General features: G+C 35.3%; 2 protein-coding genes and 1 pseudogene across 4 annotated transcripts in view; 2 read left to right on the top strand and 1 right to left on the bottom strand.

Annotated features, from left to right (window-relative positions):
• SYCP1 (synaptonemal complex protein 1) overlaps nt 1–20,534 on the top strand; it is an 85,030-nt gene extending 64,496 nt beyond the window's left edge. Inside the window, exons 29-33 of one of the 2 annotated variants that reach the window (XM_084757943.1) lie at nt 6,146–6,202; nt 9,636–9,815; nt 18,273–18,416; nt 19,790–19,876; nt 19,969–20,534. In XM_084757943.1, coding sequence (XP_084614069.1) covers nt 6,146–6,202; nt 9,636–9,815; nt 18,273–18,416; nt 19,790–19,876; nt 19,969–20,106 — 606 coding nt within the window. In that variant the 3' untranslated portion in view covers nt 20,107–20,534. The remainder of the gene's footprint in view (nt 1–6,145; nt 6,203–9,635; nt 9,816–18,272; nt 18,417–19,789; nt 19,877–19,968) is intronic. The other variant, XM_084757944.1, reaches the window with a different exon arrangement.
• Nucleotides 2,137–2,978, bottom strand: LOC311583949 (large ribosomal subunit protein uL30-like). Its single transcript, XM_084757953.1, has one exon. The coding sequence runs from the start codon at nt 2,953–2,955 to the stop codon at nt 2,209–2,211; it is 747 nt and encodes a 248-aa protein (XP_084614079.1). The 5' UTR covers nt 2,956–2,978; the 3' UTR covers nt 2,137–2,208.
• LOC311583950 (proteasome subunit alpha type-5-like) lies at nt 12,017–13,041 on the top strand (annotated as a pseudogene). Its single transcript has one exon. The product of its transcript is annotated as a proteasome subunit alpha type-5-like (transcript).
• Nucleotides 20,535–24,267: the final 3,733 nt, after the last annotated feature.

Below are 24,267 nucleotides of genomic sequence, written 5' to 3'. Positions count from 1 at the left end.
GTTCTCTACTTAAGTCCTTTATCCTTTTCTTTATGTGGAAAATATCACACAACTTATATGTTGAAATATCACTTTATTATATTTAAATACCTTCATATACACCCACAAATTTACTTTCTAATATATCACACATTTTAAAGATAGGATTATGTTGTATCTGGTTTTTTGAAATTTGTGTATTTCTTTTATGTTTTGATTTGATTTTTTCGAGACAGGGTTCCCTGTGTAGCCTTGGCTGTCCTAGATTCACTCTGTAGACCAGGCTGGCCACAAACTCACAGAGATCCACTTGCCTCTGCCTTCTCGAGTGCTGAGATTATAGGTGTGCACCAGTGTGCCCAGCTGAAATGTGAAGTTCTGATACCATTTTACTTATAATAACAACATTTATACTATAGTTTCAATAGAAAAATCCTGTGTCTTTACTTTTCATTTTCTCGATTAAACCCTGAGCTTTCTTAAAATTTTATGCTTATTTTGTTTTGATAATCTTAGGAGTCAGTCAGTTTTTCCTCTTTAAAAAACACAAATAGAACTTTGCCATATTAAAAAGTCTTGAAACCTTTTTAAATCTTAAGAATCAAATGTTTATGAGTAACACTTAGTACTATCTATTATCTCCAAACCTGTTAGATTTATATATTTGGTCTAATAATTTCCTTTAAATTTTTTCTGTCCTGCTCTTTCTTCTAAAGTATAGAGTTCAGTCCTTATGTATTTATGTAGGTTTTTTTTGCTATTAAAATTTTTGGTTTTGTTGGTTTTTTGTAATGATGGCATGCAAAAGTCATTTCAGAGGCTGGAAAATTGGCTCAGCCGCAAGACCATTCTGTGTGGTCTTCCAGAGGACCTGAGTTCAATTCCCAGCAACCACATGGTGGCTCACAACCATCTATAATGTGATCTGGTGCCCTCTTCTGGCCTGCAGGTGTACATGCAGGCAGAGCACTGTATACATAATAAGTAAATCTTAAGAACAAACAAACAAAAGTAATTTCAGTTTTATTGTATTTTGTTGTTGTTGTTTTTGGAAGAGTTGACTTGTGGCCTATATTGTGATCCTCTTTAAGAAGGTTCAGTAAGCTCCTGAAGGAATGCATGAGTTCTCTGTATGTTGAAATACTTTATATAACCTAAGTCTCTTGGATCTAGAATATAGTTTAAGTCTGAAAATTTTTTTTGTGATTCCATTTTGGATGACCCATGTATTGGAGAAAGTTGGATATTGAAATCACTTTTGTTGTGTCAAGATCTGTTGACTTTTTATGGTTATGTTTGTTTGTCTTTTGAAATTGGATACCCTAGTGTCTGGTGCATATGTAATTATAGTGTGACATAGTTTTGATGATTTGTTCCTTTTATTAATATATAATGGGACCATTCTTTATCTTTTATTTTTTTTTTACTAATTTTTGTTTGACTTATAGTTTACCAGGCATCAAAATAGATATACCAGTTAGTTTCTAGCTTCTGTTTATTTGGTATGTTGTTTTATAAACCTTGACTCTCAGAAGGTGTTTTTATTATATGTGTGTCTTGGAGACTCTATATACTTTTATGTAGTGTTTTAGATCCAATTAGAAAATATTCATTTATTGGTATATTGAGGCCATTCACATTTAAAGTAAATATTGAGGGTTTTTTTCTTTTAATAATTCCAGCAATTTACTTGCTCTTTTTCTGTTGGGTTGGTTTTTTTGTTTGTTATTTCCTTTCCTATTAGTATTAGTATTTTTTTTCTCCTATTAGTATTAGTACTTCCTACTGGTTTACTGTGATGGGCATGATGAATTCATTCCTCGCTTTCCTTTGTTCATCTTTTCCTCTCATGTAATTTATTCTTTCCTGTTCTTCCTTGATTGAAGACAGCTTTTCCTCCATGTGTATAGTGTTCCTTTATCTACTGTGGTGCTGACTTGGTGGCTATGAATTACATTAGCTTGTGCTTGTCTACACACACACACACACACACACACACACACACACACACATATTTGTTTGCTGATCTTGGTTAGCACTTTTGTTGCTTAAATATCTTTCCAAATGTTTTTTGGCTGTTAGAGTTGCTAAGAGACAGACTTGATGTTTTCTGATGTGTCCATCTTTGTATATGAGTTGGCATTTTCCCCTTACAGCTTTTTTTTTTAATTTGCCAAGCTGTGACTGTTTATTAACTGACCAGATTACAAAAATACCATGGGCAACACCTTAGTTCATCCGTCTGATAAGCCTGTTTATCTGGTCTTCCCTGTTGCCAGCATCTCCACCTTCCACAAAGTGAGTTGTCTTTTTCTTCATTCCACCTCGTGGAGAAGACAGTTTGAAGGGCCACAGGAAGTTATTTGCTTCCTTGAAGTGTTTTCCAACTGTGAAGATCTCATGAATTAGATCCTCCATGCAGATGATGCCAAATTTACCAAGAGACCGAGCAATCAAGGAATTATCTGTCAAGGCAATTCGCTTCTTATTGATTTTCCCATAGCTGCACTTGTAGATGAGCTTATTTACAGACTTCAGGTTGGGGTACCCCCATGCAGTGTACGGTTCCACAATCCTTAGCATGTTAATGGAAGCCTTGTTGAGCTTAACAGAGGTGCCATTGAAGATCTGTCGAAGGCGAAGAAGCTGCAGTACTTTGTGGACCTTTGGGCTTACACCATTGATACCGCGGATTCTGATGACAAACGCCAATTTGGGTTCTGCAGGCACGTAGAAGTTCCCGGCTTTCCTCGCCATCCTAGCCATCCTAATCTCAGTCCGGTACATCTGCCTGTACTCCTTGTGATAGTACTTGGCTTTCTCGTAGATGAGCTTCCTCTTCGCCTTTTGCAGTGTCTTCAGGGCAAACTTCTTCCGCAGGCGCTTCATCTTCAACTCTGCGAAATTCCTTCGCTTTTTCTTAAGGGTTTCTGGCACCGCAGGGACCTTCTTCTTCTTCTCTGGTACAGCCTCCATGGTTCCAGCTGGAAAAAGAGAGCCCTTACAGCTTTTTAATATATTTCTTTCTTCCTTTTTGTTTTTGACATCTTGAGTATAGTGCCATGGAGATGTTCTTGTCTGGTCTTGTTTATTTGAGGTTCTAAATGTTTCTTGTGTATGAACATTCTTTCTCTAGACCTGAGAAACTTCTGCTATAATTTCATTAGTGTTTATTTCAAGTTCTTCTATCCTGTGAATTCTTAAGTTTAGTGCCTTGTTCATACCCTTAAGTTCTTAGACATTGTGGTCATGCTTATGGTTTTTCCTAATTGATGTTTAAATATATTTCATCAACCTTGGTCTTTATCCCTGATATTCTTTCTTCTGCTTGACTAAGTCTTTGCATTGCATTTTAAAATATTGTTCATTGAAATTTAAATTTCTAATATTTTTTTCTGAATTTCCCTGCTGATTTTTCTTTCATATTTCTGACCTTTTCATCTATATTGCTGATTTTCTTAGGCATTTTGCTAAGGGAATAGAAAAAGGAAAAAGAAAAAACAGATAAAAAGATACAATTTTGAGAAAGTTCAAAGGTAAAATTAGATAAAAAATATATGAGTGTAAAAATATTACTAAATGTAGATATGGAAGTTAAGGAGATAGAGGCAGGAAAAAAGAAAAAAGAAACTAAGGAATAAAAACATTGTTCCAAATTGCTAAAGTATATAAAACTATATATAAAATAAAATTTGAAATACAGTAAAGTAAGAAAACTCACTCTAGGGCTGGAGAGATGGCTCAGAGGTTAAGAGCACTGACTGTTCTTCCAGAGGTCCTGAGTTCAATCCCAGCAACCACATGGTGGCTATAACCATATATAATGAGATCTAATGCCCTCTTCTGTCATTCATGCAGGCAGAGCACTGTATACATAATAAATAAATAAATCTTTAATAAAAGAAAGAAAAGATTATATTTAAAAAAAAAGAAAAAGAAAACTCACTCTAAGCACACAGTTTAAAAAAGAACAGAGGGTGAACTGCAAGGATGGGAAAGGATGCAGTGTTAGAAAAGCTTCCTCATGCGTTCTTGAAAATTGGAGGCTGCAAGCTGTGTATAGGATGGTGGGGCTTAGCTGAGCTTCCACTCTACCCTGGTAAGACAGTTTCAGTACTAAATGCTCTTAGAACTAGCGTCAGCAGAGAGCAAGTGGTTGGTTACCCATAGGTCTGAAAGTTTTATTTTCAGTGCACAAATAGTAGGACAGATACAGTATTTATTTGTAGTATTATTACAGATATTCCAGAATGCTTCCTTAAGACTGCCATTCTTCTGCTGGGCGGTGGTGGTGCACGCCTTTAATTCCAGCACTTGGGAGGCAAAGGCAGGTGATCTCTGAGTTCGAGGCCAGCCTGGTCTACAAAGTGAGTCCAGGACAGCCAAGGCTACACAGAGAAACCCTGTCCCGAAAAAAACAAATCAATCCAAAACAAAAGATTACCATTCTTCTTTGTAAGTTGATGTTTAAAATTTAGACACAGGACTATTTTTTTGTACTTTGGTATCTCAAGATAGTTTTATTTCTCAAGTCATATTTTAGGTATATTTTACTTATTCATATTAGATAAGGACCTTACTAGGTATTTTGATATTAAGGAGACGTGATCAATTAGTTACCACCAGAGATACATGTTTGTATATGAGCTGGTCCATACCTTTGAAACACAGCTGACTGAGGCTCCATACCAGAAAAAACCCATAGTTGTAATGGCTGTGTAAGCTGTAAGAGTGCTTTCTCTTTACTCTAGGAGCAAAGGTACCCTTAGAGTATGTACAGTATTGCTAGTTTAACAAATATGCTTTGTCCTAGAGTAGATTACAGTTGTCGGTACAAATGAAGACAACCACTTGTAGATGATACATAATAGGAATGTTTACTGCCAGATTCTTTCATAGTGAAACGAGTTCTTTGATTAGGAGCAGTATTGTGGGAGAGATAGCATGGTGTATACAAGGTGAATAATTCAGTGTGCATAGATACTGGCATACATATCATGAGTAGGCAAAGAAAGTTTGGTTGTCTAAAGTTTGATTGTGCACTAGGAAAATTTAGATTCTCTGAGACTTTCATGCTTCCTGGAGGCTATTACCAGTCTGTTTTATATATGACTGTATTAAAAATGTTCTACATGTCTTAGTTAATTGCTGTGATAAAGACCATGATCATAAGCAAGGGTTTATTTCATCTCATACTTCCATATCACAGCTGGTTACCAAAGGATGTCAGGGCAGGATCTCAAGCAGGGCAGGAACCTAGAGAGAGGAACAGATGCAGAGGTGTAGAGGCTGTGGGGGAGCACTCCTCGTGGCCTGGTCAGTCTTTTTTTTTTTTTCAATGTACCTCCAGAACGAAGTGCCCAGTGATGGCACTACCCACAATGGGCTGAGCCTTTCTATATCATCAATCAAAATGTACCTCCAGGCCTACAGGCCAGCGTAATAGGGGCATTTTTTTCCCACTTGAGCTTCCCACTTCTAAAAGGACTCTAGCTGTGTCATGTTGACATAAAACTAGTCATTTTGTTTAGCACAATACATATTTATTTCTGTAAGCAAGACTTAGGTTTTCTTTTTGACTACTGAGTAAACCCTATAGTCCAGTGTGTTACACTTTTAACATAGTCTTTTCATTTTTTCTTGACTTTTTCTATGCACATACTCTTTTCTTCATCCAGTTTGATGCTGTTTATTAAGTTTATGTACTTTTGGAATTTATATGATTATTTTTGCTTCTCAGCATACTACTTTACACTCATCTTTATTTTGTGTTAAAAGTTCATTATTTAAAGCACTTCTGAAATGTACTTTCTTAACATCTAGATGAAAAGCTAATTGAATCTCTTAACATAGACCATGATTTGGAATTTTTTGCAGCTCTTAGTTGTTTAATTACTTGTCTGTTTCCATTATTCTTATTTTTTTCATTCATTTCATTTTAAAGGTAAGAAAGGTGAGGTTTGGAGCTTAAAGAAAGTCAGTAATGATTCCACAGATGCACGTGAGAGGGAATAGAGCCAAAAGATAATCATAGCCAAATAATGACCCTGTAGAAAAGAGTTTTTCTTTGGTAATAGTTTTCAGAAATTATTTTGACAACAGTTTGCTTTAAATTTGTGTTAATAGTAATGATTATGTTGTATAATTTGCAATTTATTTTTAATAGGAGAAACTAAAAATGGCAAAAGAAAACACAGTTATTCTCAACGATAAAAAAGACAAGGTAAGACTTTTATGCCATTCTATGTTTATTATAATGGATTTATTTTCAGTCAACCTAGGTCTTTGTGTTTGTTAGGCAAATATTTTGCCACTGGAATATGTCTCCAGCCGCAACAAATTTTTCAAATATTTATTTAGAAACGATTCTTGTTGCTTATAAGCAGAAAACAACTTTAAAATATACCATTTTGTTTTTAAAGTTATCTCTTGCTGTATTTATTTAAAGGCATTAGCTAAAATTTTTTAAACATTTGTTATTTTGTTTTGGAGATTTAAAGAGGGCTTCAATATATTCTTTAAACATTTATTCTTTGTGTGTGTGTGTGTGTGTGTGTGTGTGTGCGCGTGTGCGCGTGTGCGCGCGTGCGCGCGTGCACGCACATATGTCACAGTGCCTATGAAGAAGTCAGGACAATTTGTGGAATTGTAGAACTACCATCATGTAGGTCCTGGGGATTGGATGAGGACCAGCAGGCTATTTGCTGAGCCATCTCACTTTACACACAAAAAATAATAAAATAATAATTAAAAAATAATAAAATGTTCAATTTTGTAGAGCTCCCTGCAGTGGAAGTTTGATTGTGGGGAAGAAAAGTTAATCCAGAGCCTCTTAATTTACCAGGTTTTGGGTTAAATGGTCATTTTTCTCATAATGATGTGGCCTCTTGCAGTGATTATAGTTACGTTGAAGTGAGAAATAGAGTATTCTGGGACTAACTCAGTTGTTAGGCATAGCTAGTGCCACAGCCTTGTGACATTAGAAAGAGAAGAGGCAAGTATTGAACCTGTTTCTACTTTAATTTTCCAGAAACTGCACTAGACACTTGAAAAGATTATCATTGAAGAAATTACCATCATAATAAAATTAACATTGTGGAGAGATTTGGATGATTGTTCAGGCATCAGACTGTCTCTGTCATTTTCTCATTGTGGAAGTTGCTTACTTTCACTTCCCATCTACTCTGTTAATTTTATTCCTTTTCAAGTCTCTGATGGGGTTCAAGACCAGATATCTTAGTTTTACAATTAAGCTTAGTTGTTCTGGGGTTAAGATGTTTTTAGGTCTAGATAGATGTTTTAAATTGATAAAGATGAGATATGATAGATAACTGATTTACATTCAGAATTTTAGATGTGCCAAGATAGGAAAGATGTTCTCTTCAAGGCTGAAAAATACAAATAGCCAAAACACTATGAATGTAACATTTATATAATTCCTGATTGTTTTGTGGTTCTTCTTGCTGTGGGTAGTTTATTGTATATATTTGTAATAATAGAAGTGTATATGTAAAAATTTTAAATTAAATAAATAAAAGTAACCAGCAAGATTATAGTTAGTGAAATATCTAATAAGATGAAAAATATTTAACCACTGATATTTTTATATAGAACATTCATATAAGTAAATTATATATTATATTTTCATAGAGCTAGGCTGATTGATGTTTAATTCTATACTATATACTTATATCTGTTTATCAGATAGATTTGTAAGTGCTATGCCTTTTATCTGGGAAACCTTCATGTTCTATGTGCTGTAAATAAAAAATACTGAAGAATTGAAGAAATTCAACTAGGCCTTTGAGAATTTTACTTTTTCTAACCATCTAGAATATTATAGACCTAATATAATCAGTAAATTAATCAAATCTTTCTTATTTTGTCTAAGTTACTTAAATTCTTCATGCTCAAGTTTCTCATCTCTAAAGGGATTTTTAAAAACTGTATCTTCTATTTTTGAGGAGGATTAAGTGTAATGGTATTTGTAACCCATTTAAAATAATCCTTGGCATAGAGTAAATGCCATATAAGGTAAACAAAACAGAATTAGTGTGTGTTCTGGATCATTTGAAGTTTAGCACTCAGAAAAGGGGAGTTTACAGAAATACATATTTCTATGATTATTTCTGTTATTATGAAGAAATAGGTATTCTCCAAGGGATATGTGTGTGAAAGGCAAAGTTGTCTTTTCTTTTAGGCTACCAGATAAATGGCCTTTCCCTGATATGGCCACAAGGTGGTGGAACAATGACTTTAAATTGCCAGTCTGAGATCTTCTTGGGGAAAATTTGTCCTGGAAAAGCTACAGGGTCTGAATATGTCTTCCGATGAAGCCAGTGAGCAGAAAACCATAAACTTTAATCAAAATTATACATTCAGTTATAGTTATAGTACAGAAAGATGTATGAAAAGGAAACAGAAATGCAATTGAAAAAAAAGGTGCCAATCCTTTACTTCTGAATTTAGGAGGCTAAGATTGCTATAAGTTGAAAGACAACCTGATCTATACAGGGAGTCCCAGACTAATTCTCAAAAAAACTTCCAGAAAAATGAAAATTTCTTATATGCTATAATGGTTATAATGACATATCATTAGAATAAGGCAAAGACCAAATCATTTTCGTTTAGTACGTCCATTTTCTAGATAGGCAAATTTGAGTCTGTCAAGACAGTAATATACCTAGAGAAGAGAATATTGTATGCTTCTACTTTAATGGTTTTTAATACTAACTACAGTCACTTAAAAAAATTAACTCTTATTTTTTATGTGTTTGGGTATTTTGCCTGCATTCATGCCTGCATCAAGAGGGCTCCCCTGTGACTGGAGTTAGAATTGGTTATAAGCTACCATATGGGTGCTGGGAATGGAACTGGGGTTCTCTGGAAGAATATTCAGTGCTCTTAATTAATGAGCAAATTCTCCAGCTTTTTTTATTACCACTTTTTAATCATTCATCTTATATCCCCTCGTTTAAACTCATTCTCCAACTTCAAATACCAAACTTTTGAAAGAAATATTGTACTTTAATGTGTGTGTGTGTGTGTGTGTGTGTGTGTGTCACATACGTGTATCTGTTCATACTTAATTCTGTCAGTTGAATTTGTGGAGATAACAGTGGCAAAGATAGAGGTAAAATAGAACATGATGTACTTGGCATTCATATAATATTCTACTAAAGTAATTATTAACTACCTTTTGAGAGGTTAGGATGTTACTCAGTCACAGGGGACTTCCTAGCAATTCTTTCCCTCTGTGCCTCTGTGTGTATGTGTGTGTGTGTGTAGTTTTACTAGGAAGGTTTTTATTTTTTACTAGGCTGTACATAACGTGTATGAAAAGAAGTTACTAGCAATTTACCATGTGAATTGCTAAGGAAGGTATATACAAAGATATAATTGAGAAAAATCATTGGGTTGAAATAATGGGAAAATATTTGGAATAAATTTGTAACATATTTACTCTCAATTGGATCAAATGGATATTTTTCAGTTTTTTTCCTGAAAAATTTCCTATTGCATTTTTCCTCACTTTAGAAGATAAATGAGACTGCAAAGCTAAAGTGTTGTTGAGTTTGACATTAATATGGGGTTCATAAGAAGATATTTTTTAAACCAAAAATTAACATGGTTTTATTTACTTTTGTTCAATATAGAAAATACAAACATCTTTACTGGAATCACCTAAAACCACTTGTCAGAAATTGGATTCTAAAACAACTCCTTCACAAAATAAACCTCAGATTTCTTTATCAATGGATAGCAGCAAATCCAAAGATAACAGAGATTGTCCGCGGACATCTGCCCAAAACATTTTATCTACCAGAGTTACAAAGGTTGGTTGATACATTTCTAAGATAATAGTAATTTTTTAATAAAAAAGATTGGTATTATATACCACACAGGTTCATATACATGTAAAACTAGTTTTGCAAAGACCATTTTTTTTTTGTGGCATCAGCTTTAAATGATTTCTTTTTTAAAATAATTTTTTTCTCATTATGTCCAAACTTAATAGCATCTTGGGAAGATTCCGTAACTTGCTGGTCACTTACCAACGTGAAGTCTTGGATGTGGGAAGTCTAGTTCTGATTTGATGCTTTATAGCACTAAAAGAGTTACCACCCCCATTGCTATTTGTTCTACATCATTTTCTGCCTTTTATTTAGCAGTCATCTTGAAGCAGTTGTCATTAGCAAGATGACTCAATTTTAGCTGCCTTTCACATGCTTTTTTATTTTGATTTTTTTTTTTGAGATAGGGTTTCTCTATTGTGGTCTTTGGTCTAGAGTTTACTATGTAGACTGGTCTGGACTTAACTCACCAAGGTCCTTCTGCCTCTGCCTCTGAAGTGCTGGGATTAAATATATGTGCTATGATACCCAGCTCACATATTTACTTAATCTGCAGGGAACTCATACCAAACTTGCCACACTAAATATAAATGCAGAATTTTATTCTGATAACCCCTCTTTTTTATATACTGTTCTGCTCTTTAAGTTTCCTTTCCTCTACTAAGCCAGATACAGGGATAGCTAAATAGATTTGTTACCCAGGTCCATAACTTGCTGGAGAATGAGACTTCCCTCTCCCACTGTTGAAGACTAGTCTTTACAAGTAAGTTTCTTTTGCAAATTGAAATGAAAAGCATTTGAACCTGTTTCTACTCTTCTAAGCTGAAACCGCGTCTTTTCTTACACCCTGAAATAAATGGGTAGAAGTGTTTCTTAATCATAGGGCCAGTTATTTTACTTTTAAATAAGACTCAAAGATGGATTTATCTTCAAATATATTTCGTATTCTTTATGATATGGGTCACTAACAGTTACATCAGCTTTGTGTTGTGGTAGACTATTCTAGCATGAAAGAAAAAGTTTTCAGTCCTAATATATACACATAAATATTATTCAACTTTTGAAAATTAGTCAACTTTAGTTCTTGCTTTCTTTCTATTGTTGGGATTCAGTCCATCATTGAGGAAAGTCAGGGCAGGAACTCAAGGCAGGAACTTGGAGGCAGGACTAAAGCAGAGACCATGGAGGAGTGCTGCTTACTGGTTTGCTTCACATTGCTTGTTCATCCTGCTTTCTTATACAACCTAGGAATACCTGCTCAGGGTGGCACCAACCCCAGTGGACTGAGGCCTCTCGTATCAGTCATTAATCAAATTGCTCTACAGATTTGTCTGCAGCCTACTCTTTCTCAATTGAGGGTTCAGTGGTTCTAGTTTGTGTAAAGTGGATAACTAACCAGTCAATGTGATTATATAGTTTAGAAAAGCCTTTTATTCATAACCACATTGTTTAAAATGTGAACAATATTAAAGGATAATTTCACTTTAAAAACTTAGTTGAGATAATTTTAAGAAAATACAGATCTTAATTATTAACTTTAAATTAAACCAAACACAACTTTATAAATAGAGCTTTACTGTTATTTTGGAAAAGCTCCAATTACTAGTCCTTCTTCCAGGATCAGTTTTTAATCTCAATTCTTCATGTAGCACATACTCTTTTTTCAATCTGTATTTTTTATTGAATATTATGTTTATGAGGTTCATCTATGTTGTAGCTTAAAGTTATATACCATTTTTACTAATACATAACATTCTAATATGTGATTGTGTTTGTTTTTTGATCAGTTGTGTTATAAATGAGTATTTAGATAGTTTTCAGGTTAGACTTTTGTTAAAGGTATTGTTATAAAAATTCTAGTACCTGGCAGACACATTTTAGTTATGTAGGTACAAAGGAATGAAATTGCTAGATTGTGGAGATACATGTATTTTACTATATACTGCCTGGCACTCATTTTTTAGTAATTTAATCAATTTAAAGAATTTACATTGATTTAATTACTAAATTAATTTACTAAAAATTTACTAAATTATGGGTGGCAGTATATATTAAAATATATTTTTCATTACAGTCTAGCAATTATACCTAGAGTCTAATGGCTTTGTATTCTTAGCTTTTTCATTTTAGTCATTCCTAGTGGACAGGGTTACCTTACTTTTTTTTTTTTAAATAAACTAATTGCAGCTGACTTTGTATTTTTGGAAGCTATATATACTAGAAGTTGTACCTTTTATCTAGATTTTCCCATACTTGGACACATTTGTTAAAACCAAATGGCTAGGGAGCAGGGTCCTTGGTGCTGTGGTGGTGTGATTGATTAGGGTGGTGCTTGGAGTCTTGTGGCCCTTGGAAACCCCCCGTACCCACTGCCGTCTCCTGTCTTTGCCATGTTCTGAGTACTCGGTCTGAGTACGACAGGGGTGTGAATACTTTTTCTTCTGAAGGAACATTCTTTAAAGTAGAATATGCCATTGAGGCTCTCAAGCTTGGTTCTATGGCCATTTGCATCCAGACATCAGAGGGTGGTATGTCTAGCTGTGGAGAAGAGAATTACCTCCCCACTAATGGAGCCTAGCAGCATTGAGAAAATTGTAGAGATTGATGCTCATACAGGTTGTACCCTGAGTGGGCTGATTGCTTATGCTAAAACTTTAATTGATAAAGCCAGGGTGGAGACACAGAACCACTGGTTCACCTATAATGAGACAATGACGGTGGAAAATGTGACCCAGGCTGTGTCCAATCTGGCTTTGCAGTTTGGAGAGGAAGATGCAGATCCAGGTACCATGTCTCGTTCCTTTGGAGTAGCATTGTTACTCGGAGGAGTTGATAAGAGCTGTTTCACATGGACCCATCTGGGACCTTTGTGCAGTGTGATGCTTGAGCAATTGGCTCTGCTTCAGAGGGTGTCCAAAGCTCCTTGCAAGAAGTTTACCACAAGTCTATGACACTGAAAGAAGCTATTAAGTCTTCACTCATCATCCTCAAGCAAGGCGTGAAGGAGAAGCTGAATGCAACTAACATAGAGCTAGCCACAGTGCAGCCTGGTCAGAATTTCCACATGTTCACAAAGGAAGAACTGGAGGAGATGATCAAAAACATTTAAGGAGGAGCCATCTGTGAGACAATTTCAGTTCTCCTAATTGCCCTTAGCCTTAATTTCCAACTCTTATGTCATAGAACATATCCAGTACATGTGTGTTTTTTTAAACGATGTCTGTATAACAGCAATTCTGAAAAAAAAAAAAAAGAACACCAAGTTGCTTACATTGGTAATTACTAACTAAACTTGAGCTTTTACATGGATTTTACAAGTTTTTTCATCTTTTTCTATTTAAGATACTATTAATGTTCCAATTACATTAAATTGTCTTATCTCTTTATTATTTGCCTTGTTTTCTTGAGACAGAGTATTGAACTATAGCCAAGACTAGCCTGACACTTGATATGTAACCTGTGCTGGTCTTAAATTCCTGGGACTATAGATGTGAGCCATCATGCCTGGCTTTTTTATCTCAGTTTTTAATGGTGGCATTGTAAGATGCCAATTAATAAAACAACGGGTTTTTTTTTGAACCCTGTTTCCAAAGTAAGTGACACAGAGAGGCCTTGTTCTTTCAAGACAGACTCTCATTCTGTAGCTTGGAATGACCTCATGGTGGTCCTCCTGCCTTAGTCTCTCAAGTGCTGTGATCTCAAATGTGAGCCACTATGTTCAGTCAGATATTGGCCTTCTGGAAAGTGTTCTTAAATGATTATTTGTCAAAATGTCTTTCCTAATAAAAATAGTGTTATCATGCTTCTTTTTTAGACTCACAAAAGAAAAGTGCAATCTTCTAGAGGCCATACAATAGGTGATATTGCAGCGTAGTGAATATAGAAAGAAGTGAGAATCTAACTTCATAAGTCAGACATTAATTTTTTTGGAAAATAAGAAGTACAATACCACCTTTCTCAAATCTTTTTATGCTTTCAAAATGATTATTGTCATATTTAGTTTAAATTATTTTATTTTATTTTTTCTCATTTTTTTATTATGTTTATTTTTTAACATATACATTTATATTATTACCCATGAATAAAATAAAATACAAACAGCAGGAAGAACCATGAGACAATCAGGAATTATAGATATGTTACATTCATAGTGATTTGGCTATTTGTATATGGCAAACTTGATGTAAACATCTTTCCTATCTTGTTGGGTCTAAATTTCTGAATGAAATTCAATATCTATCATACCTCCTACCTATTAACTTAAAACATCTATCTTGATCTAAGAATCTTAGCCACTAATCAACTAAGCTTAATTGTAAGACTAAACTATCTGGTCTTCAACTCCATCAGAAATTTGAGAAGGAATAAAGCCTAACTACCTGAGTGAACTGGAAGTGCAAGTTAGCAGCTTCCAAAATGAAAAAAAAAAAAATGACTGAGACAGTTTACTGCCTGAACAGTCACCCAACACTCTTTATAATGTTGGAGCATCATCTTTGGCCTTCTAGCTCAATATCCCTGACAGATTTGCAAGGCAAGAATTACTGAGGACTTGCTTACCCTGTCTTCGCAGTGTTTGGCTATCGACTCTGCCTGTATCTAAGCTTGCCTATTTTTAGGCAAAATTCTGTCTATGGCAAAAAAACTACATTTTGCCCAGTGTCTGGTTTGTCACATTTGAAGCCACCTCCATAAGGAGGTTATTTGATGCTCATCATCTTCTTTGAGGCAGGCTGGGTGTTGCCAAAGAATCTTTAGAATAATAAAAATACATTTCAATGCCATATTCTGGAGGTCTCTGAGGCTTTTGAAGACCTTATTTAACTATTTTGCCTTATATATCTATAGAATCATATCTATCTGTTAGACCTAGGATATATATTCTTGTGACAGAAATAGACTAGTATTTGACATGACCATGATTTGCATCAATATATAAAATTCTATACCAGTGAATTAAAAATAACCTTATTTCTGAGTAACAAGGCCTTGAGTTAAGGAGTAGATGGAATAACCTTTTTAAATTTTTTCTTTTTATTTTTTTGGCTTTTCGAGATAGGATTTCTCTGTGTAGCCTTGGCTTTCCTGGACTCGCTTTGTAGACCAGGCTGGCCTTGAACTCAACAGCGATCTGCCTGCCTCTGCCTCCCGAGTGCGGGGATTAAAGGCGTGCGCCACCATGCCCGGCAATAACCTACCTTTTGTTCTATCCTTCCTCTATATTTCTATATCCCCCTTTCTTTCTTTTCAGCTCCTATCTCAAAGGAAAAGAGAGACATCCTTGAGTCCAGCCTAGTTTTCTCTGTGTATAAGACCAATAATAACTTAGTAACCAACTCCTGATGAAAATAAGAATCTGTAGACCAAGAGAGTAAACAGAAACCTACCCAACCCCCCCCCCCCTTAGAGGAAATAGGACTTTGTTCTCTTAAGGATTCTTCAGACTGATTTAGGGCCAATTATACTTTTGAAGCCACTCCTCCCCCCAAATTGGGGAAAACCAGTGATAGCATTTGTGTTCCAGTTTCTAAATGTTGAAAAATTCCAGGTTTAGTAGGAATCCTGTGTGGGACTGCTACAATGCTGTCCTGGAAGTTGTCCTGTTCTGATGGGTAACAGCAACTGAGGCATTTGGGGCTGGAACATGGAGGATTCAGGATGTCAGCATCCAGCATGCTGAGAGGAATGAATCCTGTTGGGTCTGATCAGCATCATTGTCTGGTTCTTTTGTTCTGAAAACATAATTTCTCATAAACATTATACAGGTCTAACATTATAATTGTATGAGGTATGCAGGATGCACAGAACAATTAAAGCTGATTCTCTGCTCATTGTATGAGCAGAAGTAAGACGTCTGCAAATCTTCATGCCATACTAAGAATGGTCTCTAGTAATAAGTCACAGAATCTGTGAGCAACATGAAACCTTGTCTATGTATATACTTTCATATCTCAGCCAGTCTCAGAGCTATTCCCGTGTAGTAGGATTACTAATATAAGTTACCTGATTGTTCTGCAGTTTGAAATTTTACATCCTAATTTCAGCCCCTCCCTCATTGCCTCCAAGTCCCACCTCCACCTCATCACCTCCTGATCCCATCCCTTCCTAACCCTTTCCCTTCCTCTCCTAGTCCTTAGAAAGGGGAGCCCTCCTCTACTAACGTCTGACCTCAGCTTATCCAGTGGCCTCTGTACTACTAGTAACCTCTTCCTCTGTGGCCTGGCATCTTCAACAAATGGTACTGGTCTAACTGGATGGCTTCATGTAGAAAAATGCAAATAGACCCATATTTATCACCGTGCACAGAACTAAAGTCCTAATTAATTAAAGACCTCAACTTAAAACCAGACACCCTAAATCTGTTAGAAGAAAAGGTGGGGAAGAACCTTGAACTCATTGGCATAGGAGACAACTTCCTGAACAGAACACCAACAGTTGATTCTAAGATCAACAATTAATAAATGGGACCTCATGAAACTAAAACGCTTCTGTAAGGCAAAGACACTGTCAACAGAACAAAACGACATCCTGCAGTCTGGGAAAAGATCTTTACCAACCCTATATCTGACAAAGGGTTAATATCCAAAATATATAAAGAACTCAAGAAATTATAAACACCACCAAGCCAAATATCCCAATTAAAAAATGGAGTACAGAGCTAAACAGAATTCTCAACAGAGGAATATTGAATGGCTGAGAAACACAGAAATGTTCAACATCCCTAGTCATCAGGGAAGTGCACATCAAAACAGCTCTGAGATTCCATTTTACACCTATCTGAATGAATGGCTAAGATAAAAAATTCAAGTGACAGCACATGCTGGCAAGGACGCAGAGAAAGGGGAACACCCCTCCATTGCTGGTGGGAGTACAAAATTGTACAGTTACTTTGGAGATCAGTCTGGGACTATCTCAGGAAATTGGGAATAAGTCTATTTAGTTTAATTTTTTAAAACGTGTGTATGGCCTGCATTATATATCTGTATACTACATGGTACAGTACCTATGAAGACCAGAAGAGAGCATTGGGTTCCTTGAATTTGAGATTAAAAAATAGTTGTCAGTTGCCATGTGTGTTCTGGGAATTGTTCAGAGTTTTATTTTTTGAGGTTCAAGAGAAGTAGATAGTTGCTAAGAGGCACAGTTTACGTATTTTACTGATAGATTTGGTCATATAGCCATTTTTCCTACTGCTCATTTCTCTTCCCTTAATGCTTCTAATTTTAAGCATATGTATACCCAATTATACTTAGGTATAAGATGATAACTAGAGGAAATCTCACTTAAGGTTACTAGGACTGAGTTTTGTCCTATTCTACATGTATCAAAAACTAGTTCAGATCAGATCAGTCTTTGTATTTATCATAACCAGATAAGTTGGGAATGCTTATATGAATAGAAACCCAACTTTAATTATTGCCAGGAGTGGGGAAACTTACACTGTTAATCAGAGACTAGAATAGGCACTTAGTGCAGTATAGGTACTAGGGGTTGGAGATGTTCTGTGTTAAGTGTTTTGTTTGAAGAGGGATGCATGTGCATAGTATGTGCAGGTGAAGGAACTAGGCTGCTAAGAGCATTATTATAAGACAGGACCTGTACATGTACACGACTGTAAAACAAGTGAAGTTCTCAAGTAAGTGCTTCCCTATACTTGCTTGCCTCAATAGTTTAGACATTCTTTAACCATTTTGAAAATGTCAGTCCGTTTAGACATTTAGACTTTAGAACTCTGTGGACAGGCTGGTTGGTTATTTATCAACTTTTATTTATTTGTATGCTTTTTTCTCTTATGGATAATGTATAGCTAAAGTTCAGCAATGATGGGGCCCAGGGTAAATAAAAAATATCATGAAGTTCCCCAGATTGCTATAAGACTTTTATTAATTTCCAGAATACTGAGGAATAGATTCTGATCATTTTTTTACCAGTGTGTTTAATCTGTTACAAAGGAGTGAATTTTTAGAGCTCTCTATTGTGGAAATTTTGTTTTTACTCTTTTAAAATTAAGCATATTTTCTCATAGAGAAGTGACTTTTATGAAGAAAGCAAAAGTTCATTAAATTTTTGTTCTCAATTATGATCAGAAAAATTAAGCTTCCTGTAAAGAGTATTGATTGCTGAAGCTGGAATAGAAATTTGTCCCCCTTTTTCTACTGTTTTCTGTAGTCTGTCAAAAAAATCCAATATTATAAATACTTTGAAGACAGAAAATAATTTACAACAACCGCCTGCATTTATCTGTTCAAAATGTCTGCTTCTTATGTTTGTTAATAATGGAAACTTAGTGCTACAGATTCAAATTACCTTGAAGTGCATGAACTTGAACTGGCAATATTGTCCAGATTGGACATAATCCTTCTTCCTCCTCCTGGGGAGATTATAGGTGTATTCTACCACATTAAGCACTTATGTATGTGTTTTTAAATTTTTGCACAGGAATATACAGTGAAGACACCAACTAAAATGAACGTATGCCAAAGAGAAAGAAAGTATATACCCACTGGAGGAAGTAATAAAAAGAGAAAAACAGTCTTTGAATTTGATGTTAATTCAGATAGTTCAGAAAATACTGATCTTTTGGTAGGTAAAAATATGAAAACAACATTTTTACTTGGTCATGTCATTATTTTTGTTATTTCTTGATATAAGGAGGGTATATAGCATATGTACATAGTATCTACCATTGTTATAATGAAATATAACAAATCTCTGTCACAACACAGAATCATATGTTTTCATGTCCTGTGACAGAAATTAAGGTTCAAACAATTTCCCTCTAAATTTCAGAAAACATGACACTTAAAACACACAATATCATATACTTGGCATATGTGATGACTAATCATTGTCTTGTTTTTTATAAAATTATTATGAAGGAGTTTCACTACACTTAAAACATAAAAGTAGGATTAATATTTTTAGTGTTTACATAGCAAAATTTGTTATTAAGGGTCTCATCTTTTTGGTATATTTGTTGCTTGGTTTTACACCGCTGTTGAGTGACAAACTGTAACATTCTGTCTCTTCTAAGGAGTAATGTAGTAAGGATAGTATGTTTAAGGAAGATACTACTATTACTATTATTATTTTCTGAGACAGGGTTTCTCTGTATAGTAGCCTTGCCTGTCCTGGACTTGCTTTGTAGACAAGGCTGGTTGTTTTCATTTTTAAAAAGGAACATTGTATGAGTTAAGGTTATAGCCCAATGGTAGTATTGTCTAGCTTTACTTCCCAGCACTTCAAAACTCTACAAAATTAAAATAAAATTATTGTGCATGACCTTGGGCACACTGTAAAGTGGGATATAGCAGGAATCTTTCTCTCTCCTAGGCAACAATTATGCTGGCAGAAATGAAATGAGCTGTTTCAGAACTCTGGAATCTTATTTTGGTTCCTTTGTTTTCCAAGGGAAATATTGGCTGGCAATTGTGTTTTCAGTCAGGTTCAACCTTAAATGGTAGTGGCTAATCTTTTCTTATTTTTATTTTTATTTAGTTTTACTTTATGTGCATTGGTATGTAGGTGTCAGGTGCCTTGGGACTGGAGTTACAGACATTTGCGAGCTGCCATGTGGGTGCTTGGAACTGAACCCAGATCCTTTGGAAAAGCAGACAGTGCTTTTAACCACTGAGCCATCTTTCCAGCGCCGGTAGTGGCTAATCTTACTTGTGAATCTAGTCAACCACAGACTTGTAGCAGACAGCCACACTTGTATTTCTGGTATAGCTTTCTAGAGTTGCATGCACAATAAGTACTTTGCTTCCAAATCTCAGGGTGCAAATGTCATAATCCCTATTTTCCTTTTGTTTTTGTTTTTGTTTTTGCAACCTCCCTGTTCCTATGCTTATACGTGTTCTACCTTCAATTCTCCTCATAGGTGATACATTGACAAAAATTTAATAATATAATACTGGTAATAACTATAACATTGTATTTTTGTATTTTTCTTCAAGAGCCTAGTTTCAGAGGAAGAGTCATCAAACAGGCTTTACAATAATAATCCACCGAATTCTCATCTGTTGCTCAAAACCCCCAAACAGGTAGCTGTTAAATTTTATTTCAGAAAGCAAAATTTAAGAGCTAATTTCCTTTTCTAAAAGGATTAAGATGTTTTACTTTATTTTGTATTTAGAAACCTTCATCTCTATCAACTCCTGCATCTTTTATGAAGATTGGAAGTCTGAAAAATATGAGAGAGGACCGCTGGGCGGCAATTGCTAAAATTGATAGGAAAAGAAGACTAAAGGAAGCAGAAAAGTTATTTGTTTAATTTCAGAAAATCAGTGTTGGTTATAGAAACTAATAACATTATGTAGTTAGCTTTTTATAATTTTTTTAGAGAGCCAAACTTTACCCGGAGTTCAGATTTTAAAATTACTTTCATAAATAATTTGCGTATATGTTACTATATTTTTGGCCTTAATATAACATAACTATATGTTACCTGAAAAATTTAAATTATATTCAGGTAACTACATTTTGTTGCTTTTACTTGCAATGGATAGTAAAGTTTAAAGATTTTTTTTTTTGTCTTGATTTTTTTAGTTTTTCAAGACAGTGTTTTTCTGTATAGCCTTGGCTATCCTGCACTCACCTTGTAGACCAGGCTGGCCTTGAACTCAGAGAGATGCTGCCTCTGCCTCCCTGAGTGCTGGGATTACAGGCATGCACCACTGTACCCAGCTTAAAGCTTTGAAGTTTTTTAACTTGAGCTTTTGTCTATTAGAAATGCTTTGTTGAGACTTATAATTTATTCTTTTCTATTAAAATATTTTGGATACAAATAAATATTTCTCATTGATTTTTGTGAGGTGTCTAAATAGCTAATTATTAAAAATTTGAGAGGTTGGAAAAGTTTTATTAAATAATGTTTCTCAGAGATAAAATTAAATTGCTGGGTGATCATTGGTAATTTTTTAGTAGTTTTGGTGATTGGAGAAATTTAAGGAGAGAATGAGGGAGAAGAAATGGAGGTAACTTTTGCTGTTAAGTGTAAAAAGCTCAAGAATTCCTACTTTGAATGAAGAAGATAAATGAGGTAGTTACTGGAGAGGGAAAATAGGTTAGCAGAGGCAAACTATTTTATAGAATGCTTTACAATAGGCATGAAGGATAGAATTCATTGGGTAAATAAAGTGTAAGCCATTACGAAGGATAGACATTTTAATAATAGTAACAGATAAGTTGAAGTAATATATACCACAAAGTGATGATAAATGAATGGAAGATGGTATAAATTTTGATTTTACGCCTTAAGTTTCCTTAATGGTTGTCCTGGTTAGTTGTTGTTGTGTGTGTGTGTGTGTGTGTTTTCTCCCCCATCAACCTGTCACAAGCTGGAGGCTTCTGGAAAAAGGAACTTCATTTGAGAAAGTGTCACCATCAGATTCCTTGTAGGCAAGTCTATAGAGCATTTTCTTGATTAATGATTGATTTGGGAGGGCCCAGCTCACAGAGGGCTCAGTGCTACCACTTGGCATGTGGTCTCAGGTGGTGTAAGAAGGCAAGTCGAAGCCAGCAGGGGGGAGAGGAGGACTGGTTGCACTCAGCTTTTAACCCCAGCACTGGAGGAAACAGAGCCAGGTGAATCTTGATGAGTTCAAGGCTAGCTTGGTCTACAAAGCAAGCCCAGGGGGGCCAAGGCTACACAGAGAAACTCTTGGAGGTTGGTCTAATATACTTTGATGAAGATTGTTTGTACCTTACCTAAAAGCTTATTCCTGTTTGACCTGTAAAAAGCCATCACACCTAGGCAGGGCAAGTAGAATAGGTGTGGCCAAGGTTCCCGGGCTTTAGGGGGCAGGGGAATCTTGGGAAAAAGAAGGGACTGGAGGGAAGAGAGGAAGGAGAAGGCTGGTGCCATGGGTTAGGCAGGATGGAGATTTCGTTCAGATGATGATAATTAGCAAGTATTTGGGATTATGGATGAGAGGTAACTCGATAGACAATTATTAGAAACAGATGGCGTGAGATTGGGACGACAGACTATGGGATATGCGCCCCAATATGGGATGTAGTTTAGGGGATTAATCTGTTCTGTCCCAGATTAACTAAGGCCATTTTAAAATGTAACAAGTATTTGTGTCTTTACTGATTGCTAGCCGGTTAGAAAATACATCCATAATAATAATTATAGGCCTGATAATAAACATAATTAGGAATACTGATAAACTAATCACAACAAACCCTGTCTTGAAAAACCAAACCAACAAACAAAAAAACAAAGGAAGCTGAGCAAGCAATAGAGAGCAAGCCACTAAGCAGCATTTTTCCATGGTCCCTGCTTCACTTCTTACCTCCAGATTCCTACCCCTGTATTTCTCTTCATAATGGACTATAAGCTGTAAGGTGAAATAGTTCTCCTTCCAAAGTTGCTTTTGGTCATGGTCTTTATCAAAGCAATACAAACCAAACTGAGGCAATGATAGAGGAGTTAAAATCATTTATTAAGAGAGTATGAGGGTGAAAATGTTGAAGATTGAGAAAAGAATAGGTATGAAGGGCTTAAAAGAGAAAAATAAATGGACTTTTAAAAAATGAACATAAAATAGTTTTGGAGCTGTGTGCAGGTAATTATGGTATAATGGAATACACAGTCCTCTTATGGGAGGGATTTTTGAAGGAAAGGCCAGAAAAGAGAAAAAGTCAGAAGTTCTGTAATTTTATATTAGTTATGTTCCTTCAACTTTTGTAACTCGGTATATACTTAGATAATTTAGCTATGATAGGGTTTCTAACCTATTTAAAAATAAGTCTTTAAAATATGATACTTCAAAGTTTTTAATTTAAAGTTTTTATTGTTTGGAGCATTTTATGAGTGTCAACATTATTGCTGCTCCTCTCTTCCCCCTCCAACTCATCCCATGTCTCCTTTCCTCCCTCTTAAATTCATAACCTCTTCTTTAATTATTACTGTTTACACACACACACATTTTAATGTTGTTCATATATACATGTGTTTAGGGCTGACCACTTTGGATTGGATAATGTATCAGTGGTGTATATCTGGAGAAGACTGATTCTTCCTCTCAGCAGCCACTGATTGCCTGTAGCTCTGCATTTAGGTGTGGAACCCTGTGATATCTTCTCCATCTACATTGTAATGTCAACTGGAATCATGTTGACCTTGTTTGGGTAACCATATTGTTGAAATTCTATTGGCGTGAGTTCCTTGTCATGTCTAGAAGACATGACATCACATGTAGGCATCCTGGTTCTGTGGCTCTTAATAATGTTTCTGCTGGCCCTTACAGTGTTTCTGCCCTTTCTCCCATTATTTTCCCTAATCCCTAAGTGTTTGTGATGGCTAAACTTGGTTGTCATATTGACTATATCTGTGATTAACTGAGACCCAAGATGCTGAGCACTCTTGTGGTTTTCTTTTCTTTTTTTTAAATCAGGTTACTTGAAATAGGAAGCTCACCCTAAATCTGGCGTAGACATGGAAAGACATGCCCTCACTCTCACTGGAAGTTTCATTTATTCTGTTGCTCCCAACTTCTTTAGGATTTCAACTTAAACTAAAGACATCATCCTTATGGATTGAATTAACTACCAAATTCTCTGCATTTCCATTGTTGTTGGATTACATCCTATAAGCCAGTTTAATAACATTTTAATGTGTATTTATTCAATCAGTACTGTTCCTTTAGAGGACTCTTAACTCCCAGAGCTCTAGGCATTTCCTAGGGATAATCTTTGGGGTCTCTTATATGGAATCATGTAATCTACAAGTAGGGATACTTTCTCTTTGCTATTTGTACTCCTTTTATTTCTGTTCTAGCTTACTGTTCTTACTGTCTTACTGTTCTAGCTAAGTACTGTACTGAGTAGTAGTAGTAAAAATGGTAGTTAAACAAAAGACACTCTTGTTGCAGATCTTTGTGGAAATGTTTTTAGTTTTTCTCCTTTTAACATGATTATTGTTTGTTACAGGTAGCCTTTATTATGCTGAGGTATATACCTTCATTTCCTAGACTTTCCAGGGTATTTAATAATGGATAAATGTTAGTTTTTTTGTCAAAGGCATTTTTGGCATCAACTGAAATGATAATGTATTTTCTGTTCTTGAATGGATTGTGCTTATTGATTTAAGTATCCTGGACCATCTCTGCATCCCTAGAATGAAGCCAACTTGACTGTAGAATGATTTTTTTGGATTTCTTCTTGAATGTGGTTTGCAAGTATTTGATTGATAATTTTTGTGTCTGTGTTCATCAGGGAGATTATGGTATACTTTTCTCTCTGTTGTTGTTGGGTCTTTATCTGATCCCAGGATAATAGCTTTGTAAATAAGTTTTCACTTCTATTTTACAGAATACTTTGAGTTGTGTTGGTGTTAGTTCTTTGAAGGTTTGGTAGAAGTCTGTGCTGACTCCATCAGGCCTTGGGCTTTTGTTGTTAGATTTATAATTACTGTTATAACCTCATT

The sequence above is a fragment of the Acomys minous genome, assembly GCF_964271855.1.
Source record: "Acomys minous genome assembly, chromosome: 14".
In the NCBI taxonomy this organism is placed as follows: Eukaryota; Metazoa; Chordata; class Mammalia; order Rodentia; family Muridae; genus Acomys; species Acomys minous.
This window is presented reverse-complemented; position numbering and strand designations above follow the sequence as displayed.

Excerpts from the sequence above, each read along its gene's own strand:
- LOC311583949 (XM_084757953.1), bottom strand. The coding sequence starts at position 2,955 with ATGGAGGCTGTACCAGAGAAGAAGAAGAAGGTCCCTGCGGTGCCAGAA.